Source organism: Pelodiscus sinensis, chromosome 1 (assembly GCF_052426305.1).
Source record: "Pelodiscus sinensis isolate ZL-2025 chromosome 1, ASM5242630v1, whole genome shotgun sequence".
Taxonomy (NCBI): domain Eukaryota; kingdom Metazoa; phylum Chordata; order Testudines; family Trionychidae; genus Pelodiscus; species Pelodiscus sinensis.
In genome coordinates, this window is record NC_143052.1 from 43470275 (window position 1) to 43485259 (window position 14985).

The following is a 14985-nucleotide window of genomic DNA, read 5'->3' on the forward strand; positions in this document are numbered from 1 at the left end:
GGATGGTTAAGATGGTAAACCTTTTCAGATAAAAAGGTATGCAACGTAATGCAGATCTTTAAGTGCTCCTGTATTAATCAAAATATTGTGTGTATAATGAAACGTAAATAGGTGCTCAGAATAAATTTGCCGTCCATATTATGAGACTATTTCTCATTGGAATAAACAGTACTATGTGTTCCATCAGTTGTGATGCTTCGATTACTTGACATTTCTCAAGATTTATGCATCCTTAGCAGTCATAATTACAATAGAAGTTTGGGCTGATATTTTTTCATTTGTTGAAGGTTTTTTTAGTTCTCTTTCTCAAGAGCACAGAAAGTACTAAAATCAATCTGAGAATGTTTACTACTAGGCTTCTGATGACCCAGGTCATATTGTTGTCTTGAATATGTTGTGCCTCTCATCCTCAACTAAAGGCAAAAAAATGGCTTAATCTTGTGGGGTTAAATAAAAGAAGGAATGCAGTGCAAGGAAGATTCCTTTTATGCAAGCAACACAGAACATGCAGTGATGACTGAAAGTGCCTGTGGGCATTTGGTCCCTATTGGTTCTCACATCAAATGCAATGATGCCCACAGATAGCCTGTATTGTTGTCAGTTAAATGGGATCATGAGTGTCTGAAAGGTGTTTGAGAATGAACTGAAAATCATTTTCACAAGTGGATGATTACTTCTGCCACATGTTAACCGAACTCTATCAGAATGGCCCAGATTTTTGAGACTGCATTAATTGCTCTTTCAACCTTGACTGAGGTTTCTTTTAAGAAAACCCTTTGCTGGACTAAGCTGCTATATGTATTGATTTTTCTTTCTGTATATTTTCATTGTTTGTGATAAATGAAGCCTTGTAAAAGTAGAGAATTTATCATTCAAGATGTAGATTGATTGCTTCATTCCTTAGAATAAAAAGCTTGACTAAAAACGATCTGTGTTGAAGTAATAAGTCCCTTTCTGTTTTTTCCAACAATGAATAGCTCCAATATTCCACACACAATTAGATTTTTTCAGCTATTCATTAGTGCTGATTTTTCATCAAAAACGAAATCCCTGAACTCTCACAGCTTGAATTTAGTGCAAATAATCTGCTGTCATCTTTCATTTTTGACATGTATGCCACCACATAATTGAAACTAAACTACAATATTTAGCAATGTTTTTGAACTTTTCTAATATGTACTTTGAAAAAACCATAAGTTTATTGTATATAAAATGTCAAATTTAACAAAGACAGGTTTCTCATTGCAAATATGTACAACATTCAGTGAATTTATTTTGTTTTCAGGTAAAAGAATATTGACTTCCCTTACATTGTGATGTAAATACAACCACTATCCATCACAGTTTTTCTTTTATCCAGGAAATTAATTATAAAAAAATCCACGGAATGTGTATGAACTGTATTTTTATTAAAAAACCAAACAAACCAAAAAACCTGCAATTGGTACAGAAGATATAATATTAATATATAACTTAATTGATTATAATTCAGTTCTGTGTTATATGGCTCAAATCTTATGTGGATTGAAAACCGGAAAGGGAAATATTGCATGGTCATTTGACAAAAGATAATTTTCAAGGCTATTATTAAAAGAGCAAATGTTTGAAGGAGGTTTTATTTTCTAAATAGCTGAATTTTCGTGCTTATTATTACTAATAATATTAATTTATCCTGTCATATTATCATATGTGATAGGCCCTGATTATGATTGAGACCCCATTGTATTAGCCTTAGATTATCAGGAAACTAAGAGAATAAGCAAATGTACAAAAGTTGAGGGAGCTGGACAATCAAATATGTTGAGGCAGGAGGCTGTGTGTAACAGTTAACAGTAACGGATAAGCCCAGGCTTATCAGTTAACTGTTTAAACGGTTATACTTTCACATTCCTATTTAAATTGTGTGATTATATAGATCAATAAATAGCAACTTTCCCCAGTTTACTTCCAGCCTACTTCTTGAATGCTGGCCAATTGGTGTAATAGGTGTTGTAACAAAAGTATATCTTGAGAAATGGAGCTGATGGGAAAGCTATTTAGTGGCCATAATTTCTGTAGAGGCCTCCATAAACATATGTGGCTAAATTGCAATAATTTAAGAATTACCTTGAATAATCTCTATGGTGAAATTAAAGAGCAAGAGAGACCACATGTAGTAAATGGTACAATGTTTTTGAGGAATATAATATCACCTGTATCTGCATATGATTTTTTGGAGTCTGACACAAAATATGTTTCAATGTTTTCCCAAAGAGAGAGAATTTGACATAATGACTGCTATGTGGTTTTTAGTATGGCTGAAGATAAACCAAAGGGTGTGTACTCCATGGTATAGTTTTATGGGCATATTCTGTGCATGGAGTAATTGATCAGGACATGTAAGTGAATGAAGGGGCACACAAGTATGGATTTAAGCAGCAATGCATGACAGGGTTGCAACATGCCCTCCCTGTCTCACATATGCCCTCCCTGTGGTTGCCTCATCTCAAAAACATACATTGGCATTGGAAAAGGTTCAGAAAAGGGCAACAAAAATTATTAGGGTTTTGGAACAGGTCCCATATAATAAAGATTAAAAAGACTTGGACTTTTTATCTTAGAAAAGAGGAGATTAAGGAAGGATATGATAGAGGTCTATAAAATCATGACTGGTGTGGAAAAAGTGAATAAGAAAAAGTTATTTACATATTCCCACAATATAAGAACTAGGGGTCACCAGATGAAACTAATAGGCAGTAGGTTTAAAACAAACAGAAGGAAGTTTTTCTTCACTCGGTGCACAGTCATTCTGTGGAATTCCTTGCCTGAGGATGTGGTGAAGGTTAGGACTTTAACAGGGTTCAAAAAAGAGCTACATAGATTCATGGAGGTTAGGTTGATCAGTGGCTATTAGCCAGGATAGGTAGGAATGGTGTCCCTAGCCTCTGTTTCAGCAGAGGTGGGTGACAGGGGAGGGATCACGTGAGGATTACCTGTTGTGTCCCATCCCTCTGAGGCATCTGGTGTTGGCCACTGTCAGCAGAGAGGATACTGGGCTGGATGGACCATTGGTATGTCCCAGTATGGGTGTTCTTATGTTCTTATATACCAGGCATTTAATTAGGTCCAGTGTGGGATTACAGGGTTCCCACCATATAACTAAGGATAAACCCTCCTAAGCCTAACTCCTATGGGCATGTCTAGACTACCTTTTTCTTTCAAAAGAAGATCTGCAAATTTGCACCAAATTTGCATATCTTCTTCAGATCACTTTTTCAAAAGAGGTTTTTTCGAAAAAGCAAGCACTCTAGATGGGATTCTTTCGGAAAAAGCCTTTTTTGAAAGAATCCTTCTTCCTCAAAAAAATGAGGTTTACAGCATTCTTTCAAAAAAGTTTTTTTTTCCGAAAGAACCACATCTAGTTTGCTTGCTTTTTCGAAAAAACCTCTTTCGAAAAAGCGATGGGAAGAAGATATGCAAATTTGTGCCAAATTTGCATATCTTTCTAAATAAAAACATAGTCTAGGTGCACCTGATTCTGCTCACTTCAGAACCCTTTTTTCCCTGCCCATGCCTCCTATGAGGAGGTGCCAAGAGGGAGCTTGGTTTGCAAAGACGTGAGGTTTTGTCTTCTTCCAGAAGCACAAGGTCTGCCAGTGAAATCCCAGGTCTCTTTCATCCAATGATTAATTTGTCATGAAAGAACCTGTTGGTGCTCAAGCAGTATTTTTACTTACATAACTAAAAGGGCAAGCCCAGAGATGCCAAGGCAATAAACTGCCAAGCCTGGGGGTGCCGAGGGTCAGCCATGGCAAACACTGGCACAAATTAAACACTGCTTTCACTCTGGGAGCTGGCCCTGTTGGCTCAGTGGGGATAAAAGCTCTGGCCATCATATGAGACAAACTAAAATCCCTATAAATTCATAATAAATTTCCTAGTGCTACTCTAAACAGAATGAATGGTTAACTCTTTGTGATGCCACACAATTCGACCTAGACCTTGGTAATTACTGAAATGTTCGGTAGTTTCCTTCAAGGACAGAACTGAAAGAGGGATTCATATTTTAAGATTATTGCTGTGTATTTATAGTGATTTGTAAAACTAAATGCCATTAAGCTTTTGCTTCTCTGTGTTATATCCCAGCTTTGTGTCAGTAGTGCTAATTTTTTTAACTTACTCTTATGTCAGAACAGCAGATTTTAAAGTTTAAGTAGGCAACATTTTCCTCCTCCTTTTCCTCCCCCCACCTCAGCAAAAGCTGGTAGTTTTACTTTGGATAGACTTACTAAAGGAAAAAGAATATTTATTAGTTTTTCTCTCTCTATTTTTAAACTGGTTTTGAGTTAATTGTAAATTGTGAGAATTGTGCCCATTTAAAAAAAAGAGTATCTGGTCTTAAAAAAGAAGTTTTAATTGTAAACAGCTGTGTGGGAAGAGAAGCTTAAAAACCACCTTTTTTTTCTTTTAGAAAGACTTCAGGGATCAAATATTCATGGATCATCATACAGTTAGGATGTCCTATGTCATTTCTCAATGCTATGCTCATTTGGTCCACACAACAGTTAAGCAACCCTGCAGCCCAAGTCCCACTCAGCTGACCCAGGTCAGCTACAGGTGTCTAATTGCAGTATAGACGTACACTGAGGGCAGTAAGTGCACATGGTCAGGATGTGTCTCAGCAATTTCCAGCTACTGTGTTGGCCTTATGGACCATTGCCATCCAGCACGGATTAAAGCATGGCTCCTCTGAATTATGCTAGAGAACCATCTTAGCAGAGGACAGGCTTAGGCTTGAGATATCACTAAAGGACACCTGTGCACCCACTTTCCTGCTCTGAACTGTGCTCTCATTGTCCCTAAGGATGAGAGCAGTGTTCTGTAAATGTTTTTGCTACTGTTCTTCAAACATGTCCATTCACACTTTTCCTCTCCCCCGACCCCCAATGTGATTATTGAAATGAAAGAAATTACAAGGGAGAAGAATTGGTATGTGTTGGCAAAAAAGAATAAATTCTCCAACCTAGGGGAACATGTTTGCTTCTTTTAAAGTATATCTGAAAAGTAAAACAAGTCACATTACACATTAGAGTATGTTTCTGGCACTCTGTGTGGTAAATACATATATTATTGGCAAACACTATAAATTCTCACATAAAACACAGTTAAATATGTGCTCCCAGTATGCCCTTTCTCTGACAGGTCTGATTTACACACCCCATTTCTTAAACTTTCTTTTTATCGAATTTAAGATAATCATACAATTGAGAGAAGATGGGAATTACACAGCAGGCTCTAGAGTATTCAGCCAGAACACAATCACACAGCAGTCCTGCAAACAAACCTGTGGTACACAAACCAAATTGTCTGATCTCACCAGCACAAAAAAACCCTACAGTACTCAAGTAAAGTAGAATTCTTACACATTTGTACCAGGGCACGAATGAAGGGATGCTAATTCCGTATTTTAATGAGTGTGAGGTACAACAAAATGATCAGAGTCTGATTAAAAAAATCTTCATGGGGTAGACGAGTTAATCTGTACAGAATAAACTTAAAAAACAAAAAATAGTCTGGTAGAGCTTTAAAGATTGGAGAGGGTCCAGCGGAGGGCAACCAAAATGATTAGGGGGCTGGAGCATATGACCTATGAGGAGAGGCTGAGGGAGTTGGGTCTGTTTAGTCTGCAGAAGCGAAGAGTGAGGGAGGATTTGATAGCAGCCTTCAACTTCCTGAAGGGAGGTTCCAAAGAGGATGGAGAGAGGCTGTTCTCAGTAGTGACAGATGGCAGAACAAAGAGCAATGGTCTCAAGTTGTGGTAGGAGAGGTCTAGGTTGGATATTAGGAAAAACTATTTCACTAGGAAGGTGGTGAAGCACTGGAATGGGTTACTGAGGGAAGTAAGTGGAGTCTCCATCCCTAGACGTGTTTAAGTCTCGGCTTGACAAAGCCCTGGCCAGGTTGATTTAGTTGGAATTGGTCCTGCCTAGAGCAGGGGGCTGGACTTGATGACCTTCTGAGGTCTCTTCCAGTTGTATGGTTCTATGATTCTATGACTAACAAAACATGTAGATGGTATCATGAGCTTTCATGGGCACAGCCCACTTCTTCAGATGACCGGTCATTTGAAGAAGTGGGCTGTGCCCACGAAAGCTCATGATACCATCTACATGTTTTGTTAGTCTTTAAAGTTCTACCAGACTATTTATTTTTTATTATTAAAAAAGGTTTGTCCTACACATTCTCAGGGGACAAAAGTGGTATCTTTCACCTGTAATAATGATAGAATGCAATAATCTATTTAGAAATATAAGCACATTTCCTTCTGTCCTCTACAAAAGTGAGTGGAAGGAACAAGTTAGTGTCTGCACCTTACTGCTGACAGGATGCAAAACACAAGGGATGGAACCCCAAAAGGCAATAGAACCCCATTCCCAACACCTTGGATTTCAAGCAGCTGTCACCTCTATATTCCCATGCAGTGATGGCTGCAATTCTTGTGCTATCGTAAATCAGTGCTTCCATAACACACTGTGCCTCTGAGGACAAGAGACATAGAACTCCCAGTGGCATTAATGCTGCTTCTCTGGTGTTTCTTGTGGAGCAGCTGGCTGTTTCTAGAGTAGCATATCTCTTATCCCCTCCTTGTCCCTTTCTATCCCATATACTGCCTTAACTCAGTAAGGCAAAGTCCACAGATCCTACAATGAGTTTTCAGCCTTACTTGAAATTTTGGAGGTAGAACTAGCTCTTCACCTTCTGAAGAGCAAATCAATGTGTTTCTACCTCTGTAACCGCAGAAAGACAGACCTCCTCCTGCAGAGCCGCAGGTTTGAAACCAGTCAGATTTTTGTCCCATGATTCCCCTCTGTGCTTTAATTTAGGACTATCAGTTTGCAGTGCTGTCTACTCAGTCTTATGTGAGTCTTTATTTCAAGGACACTTTAATACCACTCTTGGTTGTCTAACGGACAAAGAGAAATAGAAGTGTTCACCAGTGTTTGGGACTGGAGTTCTCAGCACTGTGTCAGAAAGGAAAATGCATAGTCCAGAATTCAAAAAACTGCGACCCTGACTGAGATGCCTGCTTTGTCATCATTGGTTCTGAGGGCTCTGCTTATTTGTCCAGTGCTGGTAGTATGATATTTGATTATCTTCCCATTTTGGCACTATTGTTAATGTTGTACAAAACTCACCCACGTTCACTAGTGTCGAAGAACTAACAGTAAAAAATTAGAAATACAAAATAAATATGCATGGAGCAAAAAAAGATAAACCTGCAGTCCAGTTCTTAAGAAAACACACACACACACTCTTCTGTGTAGCCTCAAGTGTTCCAATTTGCTAAGTCATGTTGTTCTTTCAGTGTCAATTGCTTGCATAAAAGAGGCAAGCAATTAGTCTTTTTAAATATCAATGCAATCAGTTTGCTTCTCTGTCATATTTTAATTAGTCTAATTGTGAGTGAAAAGGAATATTTACACACTTGCATTTTCAATAGCTTGAATAAATAGGAGAGAAAACTACTCCTGTTTAGCAATGATAGTGCTTGATTTAAAGGAAGGCTTCATAGTTGAATAATGGTTTTCATTGGCTCTTCTTGGTATGACATGGATTATTCAGATAATATTTTTTTTAAACTTGGCAGGTATCTATATGCTCTTGGACAGAAGGTTTGGAAAAGATGGAAAAAACGCTATTTCGTTCTTGTTCAGGTTAGTTTCTTTGCTTATTAAGTTCAGACAGTGAAGTTTCTGGTAACGTACTATCAGAACGATGAGATCTTATCTATGATTTTTGCACTGATCAAGCAGTATATTCTCTTTTATAAATACTTACCTTCAATTTATGTTCATAGAACTCCAAATATTATAGTAGCCTCATTATCTATCTTTATTCATAATTTGAGTGAACAAAAGTATGAGGGCATTTAATGTACACATAGACCACATCCTGCTCAGAAAAACTTTCAGTATGAAAGTCCAATGATAAATACACAATGAAGTGAAGGTGTGCAGTTTTGAATTATCCTATCGAGCATAGCCCTTTCTAGTAGCATTCAGTTAATTGGCAACTTAAAAAAATAAAAAGTGAAATGTATTTATCCCACCTGAATGAGCTAATTCAACTATTGTGTTCTACTATTTGAAATTTAATAAAGTAACCCAGTGTTATACTTTCTTGATGTTTCAGTTTTGTGTGTGTGTTTAGCTACATCTCCTTTCTGTATTAGAAATTTAATCATAGAATTGTAGGGTTAGAAGAGACCACAAAGAACATTCTAGTCTAATCCTCTGCCAAAATGCAGGATTTGTTGTGTCTAAACCATCCAAGACAGCTGGCTACCCAACCTCTTTTTGAAAACCTGCAGTGAAGGAGCTCCCACAGCTTTCCCTAAGTAGTTTGTTCCATTGTCCTAGTGATCTTAGAGTCAGGAAGATTTAATCTAAACAAGATTGCTGTCCCATTTCCTCCTGTCTTGCCTTTTGTGGCAAGAGTGAACAATTTTTCTTTACACAACCAAATAGGCAAATAAAAGCTTTGGAATAGAAATTCTTACATGAGTTGTCAGATTGGAGAAATTAGCAAGAGTTTTATTTAGTGTTTAAAAAAATTAGCACTCTTTCTGCATATACTCAAGGGGTGCGTTTAGACTGGCAAGATTTTGCGCAAAAGCAATTGCTTTTGCACCAAATCTTGCCACCTGTCTACACTGGCCACGAGTATTTGTGCAAGAACACTGACTTTGTACTGTACAAAATCAGTGGTTCTTGCGCAAATACTCCAATGCTCCCTTTCAGGGATAAGCCCTCTTGCACAAGTATTCTTGTGCAAGAGGGCCAGTGCAGACAGCCAAGTTAATTTCTTATGCAAGAAAGCCCGATGGCTAAAATGGCCATTGGAGCTTTCTTGCGCAAGAAAGCATCTGCACTGGCATGGATGCTTTTGCGCAAAAGCAAATCTTTTGCGCAAAGGCACATGCCAGTATATAGACTCTCTTGCGCAAATACTTTTAACAGAAAAACTTTTCCGTTAAAAGTATTTGCGCGAAATCATGCCAGTCTAGATGCAGCCAAGGTGTTGGTTGTTTTCAGGTCATGGGTGAAAATGTGATACACTTTAGTCTATTCTTCTCCTTTGTGTGTGTCCCTGTTCTAATTTGCAGAAAGGTGCCATGATGATTACGTATATCTCCTTGATCACATATTATTGATGGACGTGTAGGGAGCTCATCAACCCAAGGATTTTTAAAAAGATTCATGCTTCTAAACCTGGATAACTATTTTTCTGGAAACCATCTCCTTCCTCTTGCATTCTGTTGCACATCCACACGCAGCTTCTCCTGTAGGCCACTTCTCTCCTGAGAATTTAGAGGAAGTTAAACAGAATAATAACCATCCCAGACAAAATCCTTGTTCAAAGGAAATTGAAAGTTGAAAGCATATGGATATGGTTTGGCGTCCAATGAAGTCAATGGCTTCTGTGCTATGGAATCAAGTTCTAACCTATGACTTAAGGGTCAAAATCTTTATAAGACTAGGGGGGCAAGGCACAAGTTCTTCTGAGCCTACTATGGCTTCCAGGGGCGTTATTAAGACTCCTTTTGAGCTTACCAAGTTTTAGCAGGGGTGGGAGGACCCTGATATGGCTATATAAGGCTTGTTTGCAGGTGATGAACTGCTTGAAGTGCTCAGGAGGGATGGAATGCTTCTCATCCTGCTATTCCTCCATGCTTGGTTTCTGCAGCAAGCGCCTCCCTTCCCCCCCAGTTGTGCTACCCTCTGTTGCACAAACAGGCTCTTCCTCCAGCCAGTATTTTCTGTGGATTTCCTAAATGTATAGAAGATGAGCACCTAAGCTGGTTTGAGGGTGGGTGAAGAGATTGTCAAACAAGCTAGGAAACTAGTTGAGTCCAACAAACTTAATTTTAATTATCTCCCACTTTCTATTCTCAAGTTGAAATCTAGAGAAAAGGCATTACAATAATTCTCTAAATGTGGTGATTTCCTGCACTAGCCAACAGTGCTTTATTTTGGCCCACATCAGTAAAGTTGGTATGTGATAGCAACATGACAGAAACATAATATGAAGTAGCTACAAAAACCAAGATTGTATGATATAAATATACTGTGTGAAATCAATATCAGCTATATGGTCAGGCCCTGCTTATTGATATGATGTATACATGCTACTTGCCGCATGTCATCAGTGCAGGTGAAAGATTTGAAATAAACATAACAATGCATATCAATCTGTTATATTAATTAATTATTGACATTCTTGTCTTTCCCCTCCCGCTCTGTCTCTTTCATATCAATTTGACTTAGACTTTTAATGAACTAAGCACTTAATAATCAATTATATGACAGATGCCTTCAACATGGTTTATACATAGTTGTGAACTATTACTCAGGTGTGACATTAGTATGTAATGCTGATTGTTCAGGAAACGTGTGTGTGTGGTTATTCCCTTTTATTTTAGACCAGAAATTATATCTGGTCTGAAAAGGAACATGTTGATAGTATAGACAGTTAAAACAGGCTTTCGAGTATTTGGAAATTCTAACTACCTCTGTTTTGTTATATATTTTTTTATTTCTTTTAAAATCCCGACACTTCTTTAGAATGCTGTCTATCCATCTCTTTATTTTTTTCAAACTAGAAATGACAGGGGCAAAATATTTTATATTTTAAAGAAGAAAACGTAGGCAGCTCTGATATTTTATCTTGCTTATGATCTGGCAATAGTTTCTTCTCACAATAAGCAAAACAGAGAGGCATTTCCACTATCATTGTAATTCAGTCTTAACTGTTCTTTTCAGCATTAAATGCAGAAGTCCATCTGCTTAGACATCGGCGCTCTTGTTATCTCAGATATGTAGGCTAAATCTTGTCCTTCTGACCTGCTACAGAATCTGTAAGTGGTTTGACTAAGTAAGGGCTGCAAGATCTGTTCCTATATATCTTAGCTACAAGACTTGCATGAAAGAATTTGTTTGAACCAGGGACCTTTAAGTCAGTTTTCAGTAGAGAATTAAAAAAATGGGTTGGAAAGATTCTTAACATGAAAAACATTATCATTTCCTATTTTTAATTTTACAGACAACACAACCTTATTCAATATAATAAGTCCAAACTGAGAAGAGTTACAAAGACGTCTCCCTAAATTAGGCGACAGGGTAACAAAAAATGGCAGGTGAAATTTAGAGCTAATAACTGCAAAGTAATCCACATTTGAAAAAATAATCCCAGCTGTGCAAAATGACGCGGTTTCAATTAGCTGTTACCACTCAAGTAAGACCTTCGAGTCATCATAGATAGTTCTCTGAAATCAGGTGCACAATGAGCAGTGGCAGCAAAAAATGCAAACAATGTTAGAAATTATTAGGAAAGGGATCAATAATAAAACAGAAAAGATCTTAGTGCCACTATATAAATCCATGGTATGCCTACACCTTGACTGTTGAGTGCAGTTCTGGTCACCCAATTTTTAAAAAGTTATATTAGAATTGGAAAAGTTGGGGAAAGGAGCAACACAATGATTATAGGGATGAAACTCATCAGCTTAAGTCTCAGACTGTTCAGTCTAGAAAAGAGACGACAAAGGGTGGATAAGATGCAGCTCTACAAAATCATGAATGCTGTGGAGAAAGTGAATAGGGAAGTGTTCCCACAACATAAGTAGTAGGGAGTCACTTAACAAAATTAATTGGCAGCAGATATCAAACAAAAATTTACTACTTTACAGAATTCGCAGTTAACCTGCAGAACTCTTTGCCATGGGATATTGTGAGGGCCAAAAGTATAACTAATTAAAAAAAAATACATTCATGGTTGATAGGTCCACAATGTCTATAAGCTAAGATGGCCAGGGATGCAATGATTTGGACATTCCTATAGCTCAAACTGCTAGCAGCCAGTATTGGACAACAGGGGATGGGTCATTTGAAATTGCACTATTCTATTCATTCCCTCTGAAGTATGTGGCAGTGACCACTGTTTGAAATAGGATGCTGAACTATATGGCCATTCTTATAGTCTAATGCTTAATATTAATATTTTATTATCCATGGCCTCTAAATATGGTGGCTTAGACATCCATGTTCAGCTTTCTAGGGATGAACTTGACATAGGAAGAAGTATATCATGTCTGTCTGTCTAAAACCACTTCCTATACTGAGAAATAATTTATAAGGCTCACTGCACGTTTCCTTAAGTCTCACTTCCTCTATGTTGCCTGCAAGAAATCTTGAAGCAGCGGTGTGGTAGCAGGGAATAGCTGGCCTATGCTATAGGATTCAGGACTCTGTTCTGGGAAGCCTGAAAAAGGTTTGAGGATTGTGGTAGATAATCAGCCAAACATGAATTCTCAATGTGACATAGTGGCCAAAAGGACTAGCACAACTTTTGGATGTGAAAACCAGGCCATCTTGTTATATGGAGGTTATGATACCTTTGTGTTTGGCATTGGAGTGACCACTACTGGAATACTGTGTCTTATCAGGAGTCCACAATTAAGAAGGATGGTGATACATTGGAGAGGGTTCAGAGAAGAACAATAAGAATGATTAAAGGGTTAGAAAACATGTTTACAAGCTTGCAAGAGCTCAAGCTCTTTAACTTAACAAAGAGAAGGTGAAAGAGTGATTAGATCACTATCTATTGATATCTAGATGAATAGAAATTTCATAATAGAGGGCTCTACTGTCTATCAGACAAAGATGCAACAAAATCCAATAGTTAGAAGTTAAAGCTAGACAAATCCAAGCTAGAAAGAAGACCACATTTTAATGGTGGAAGTAATTAACCATTTGATCAGTTTATCAAGAGTTGTAGGGTGGGGGGGGGGGGGGGGCAGCTCTGTTACTACAAATCTTTAAATCAAGATTGGAAAATATATATTCTACTTCAAATAGACTTCAGGGAAATCCTGTGGGCCTAAATTAAGCAGGAGGTTAGACTATATTACTGTAATGGTCCTTTTAGCCTTAAAATCTGTAAATATATGAACATTCAACCAAGCTATGAAAGTAAACTAGTAGCTTCGGGGGAGGGGTGTTTGTGCTGTGTTCTGTAGCTTTCTATAGTCTCATCTCACCAACTCAGTCAAAAATCCTAAGCTTTATCTCAAAAATGTAAGAAAAAGAGGAGGGTTCTTATATGATCTTCAAGTTTCTCAGTGAACTGTCAATACCCACATCTGACCCTCCTGTGTAGCAAAACTCTGCAAGGACATGAGCTACACTGGAGGTGTACAGTGAGTAAAATATCTTTTATTGGACCAAACTCTTTTCGTGGAAGCGACAAGTTTTTGAGCTTACCTCTTCTTCAGATCCAGAAAAGATACAGTATTGCAGCTAAATACAAGGTGGAACGGATTGTTTAGAACTGGGATCTCATACACTGTCTACAGGGTCTGCAAAAGGTCATCATTGCCATAAAACAGTGCTTTTCAACCTGGAGGGCCACAGACTATATCTAAGATTTGCACCTCTTTTCACATTATTTTAGGGGTCCGCAAATGAAAAAAGTTGAAAATCACTGATTTAGAGTACATAGTTGACACATTCTAAGAGACCATTGAAGATGAAGTAACCAGTTAATACCTCTGCAGTCACAGGACAGAAAAAAAGGGAATGAATAGCGTTAGTGAGCTAGATTGTTATTATAAGCTGTACATCCAGTATCTGTATTAAACCCATAGTTTTTAGTGTCTAGCAAAGTTATGAATTAAAGCTTGTAGGCTTCTCCTCTGAAGGTTTTGTGCAGGTTTCCTTTGAGAATAAGGACTGAGAGGTCAAAAATGCAGTGATTGCTTTATGAAAAGTGTTTGCTCACTGGTGATGTGGTGGTTTTGTGTTTATTATTTTCTGTTTGAGTTCATTTAAGAGTGTAGTGATTCTTATTTCACCGACATAGTTGACATTAGGGTATGTAGTGCACTGAATGAGGTACACCACATATGATAGGCATGTGTAGATCCACTGGATCTTGAAAGATGTATTGCAAAGGGGATGGTATTGATAGTAGCAGAAATGTGTCAGCAGTTTTCAAGTTATTCATCTGTTGTTCTGGCAGAATCTTGTGCTATCTGAGATGATGTGTCTTGCTCTGTGGGGATCTTGCTTCTGATAATGAGGTGGGTGAGTTTGTGGCTCATATGAGAGCCAGAAGAGGGGATTCTGGAAATATTTCAGGATGGGATCCCCATCAACTATGGATTGTAGTTGATTAATGATACCCCATGTGGTTTCCAGTGCAGGGTGATAAGTAACAAATAAGGATGTGTGGTCAGTGGTTTTTCCCCATAATGAAGAAGGTTCTCTTGGGATATTTAAGTGGCCCATTCCATAAAATGACCTACTTCTCTGGTGAAGTGTCCTGGCTTTTTGAAGGTTGTTTTAAGTGTGGACTTTCTCCTTGGAGCATATTCTGTGGTCTCTCAGTGCCTAGCTGTAGATAATGGATTTTTTGGTGTGACTGGGGTGTTCACTGGCTCTGTGAAAGCAGGTGTGGTGGTCCTGTGGGTTTCTTGTAAATAGTTATCTGTAGGGATGCATTGTTGAAGTTGATAGTGCTGCCTAGGAGGTTCATACTGATGTTGGGAATATTCTAACGAGTGTTTTGATGGGTGGGTAATGGTTGCTGAAGACATAGTGGAAATCTGTGAGGGCGTTTAGGTTATTTGCTCAGAGGATGAAAATATCATCACTGTATCTCAGGTATAACATTGGGTTTGTAGTATATTAGTGTAGAAAATCTTCCTCTATGTGGCACATGAAATCCTGGCCTCATAGACTTAATGCATAAAAATATGACAATAGTGCACTGCTAGGTAGTATTACAAAAGAAAGTAGAAATACTCTTTACAGTCCTACCACCCAATGAGTGTTTATTTTACATTATTTTTACTAAAAAGTTTTATTGTTTGAAAATATTTAGGTTAAGTATTTTGTTTTGCTTTACCTTGATAATGTAAGAAGTTTTTTTTTATCAGCAGAGCAT

At 37.9% G+C, this 14985-nt stretch overlaps 1 protein-coding gene across 4 annotated transcripts in view; it reads left to right on the forward strand.

Annotated features, from left to right (window-relative positions):
* Positions 1-14985, forward strand: part of CADPS2 (calcium dependent secretion activator 2) — a 506811-nt gene that overhangs the window by 321674 nt on the left and 170152 nt on the right. For all 4 annotated transcript variants that reach the window (XM_075928806.2, XM_075928789.2, XM_075928797.2 and 1 more), the window contains exon 9: positions 7628-7694. In XM_075928806.2, the coding sequence (XP_075784921.1) occupies positions 7628-7694 (67 nt within the window). The remainder of the gene's footprint in view (positions 1-7627; positions 7695-14985) is intronic.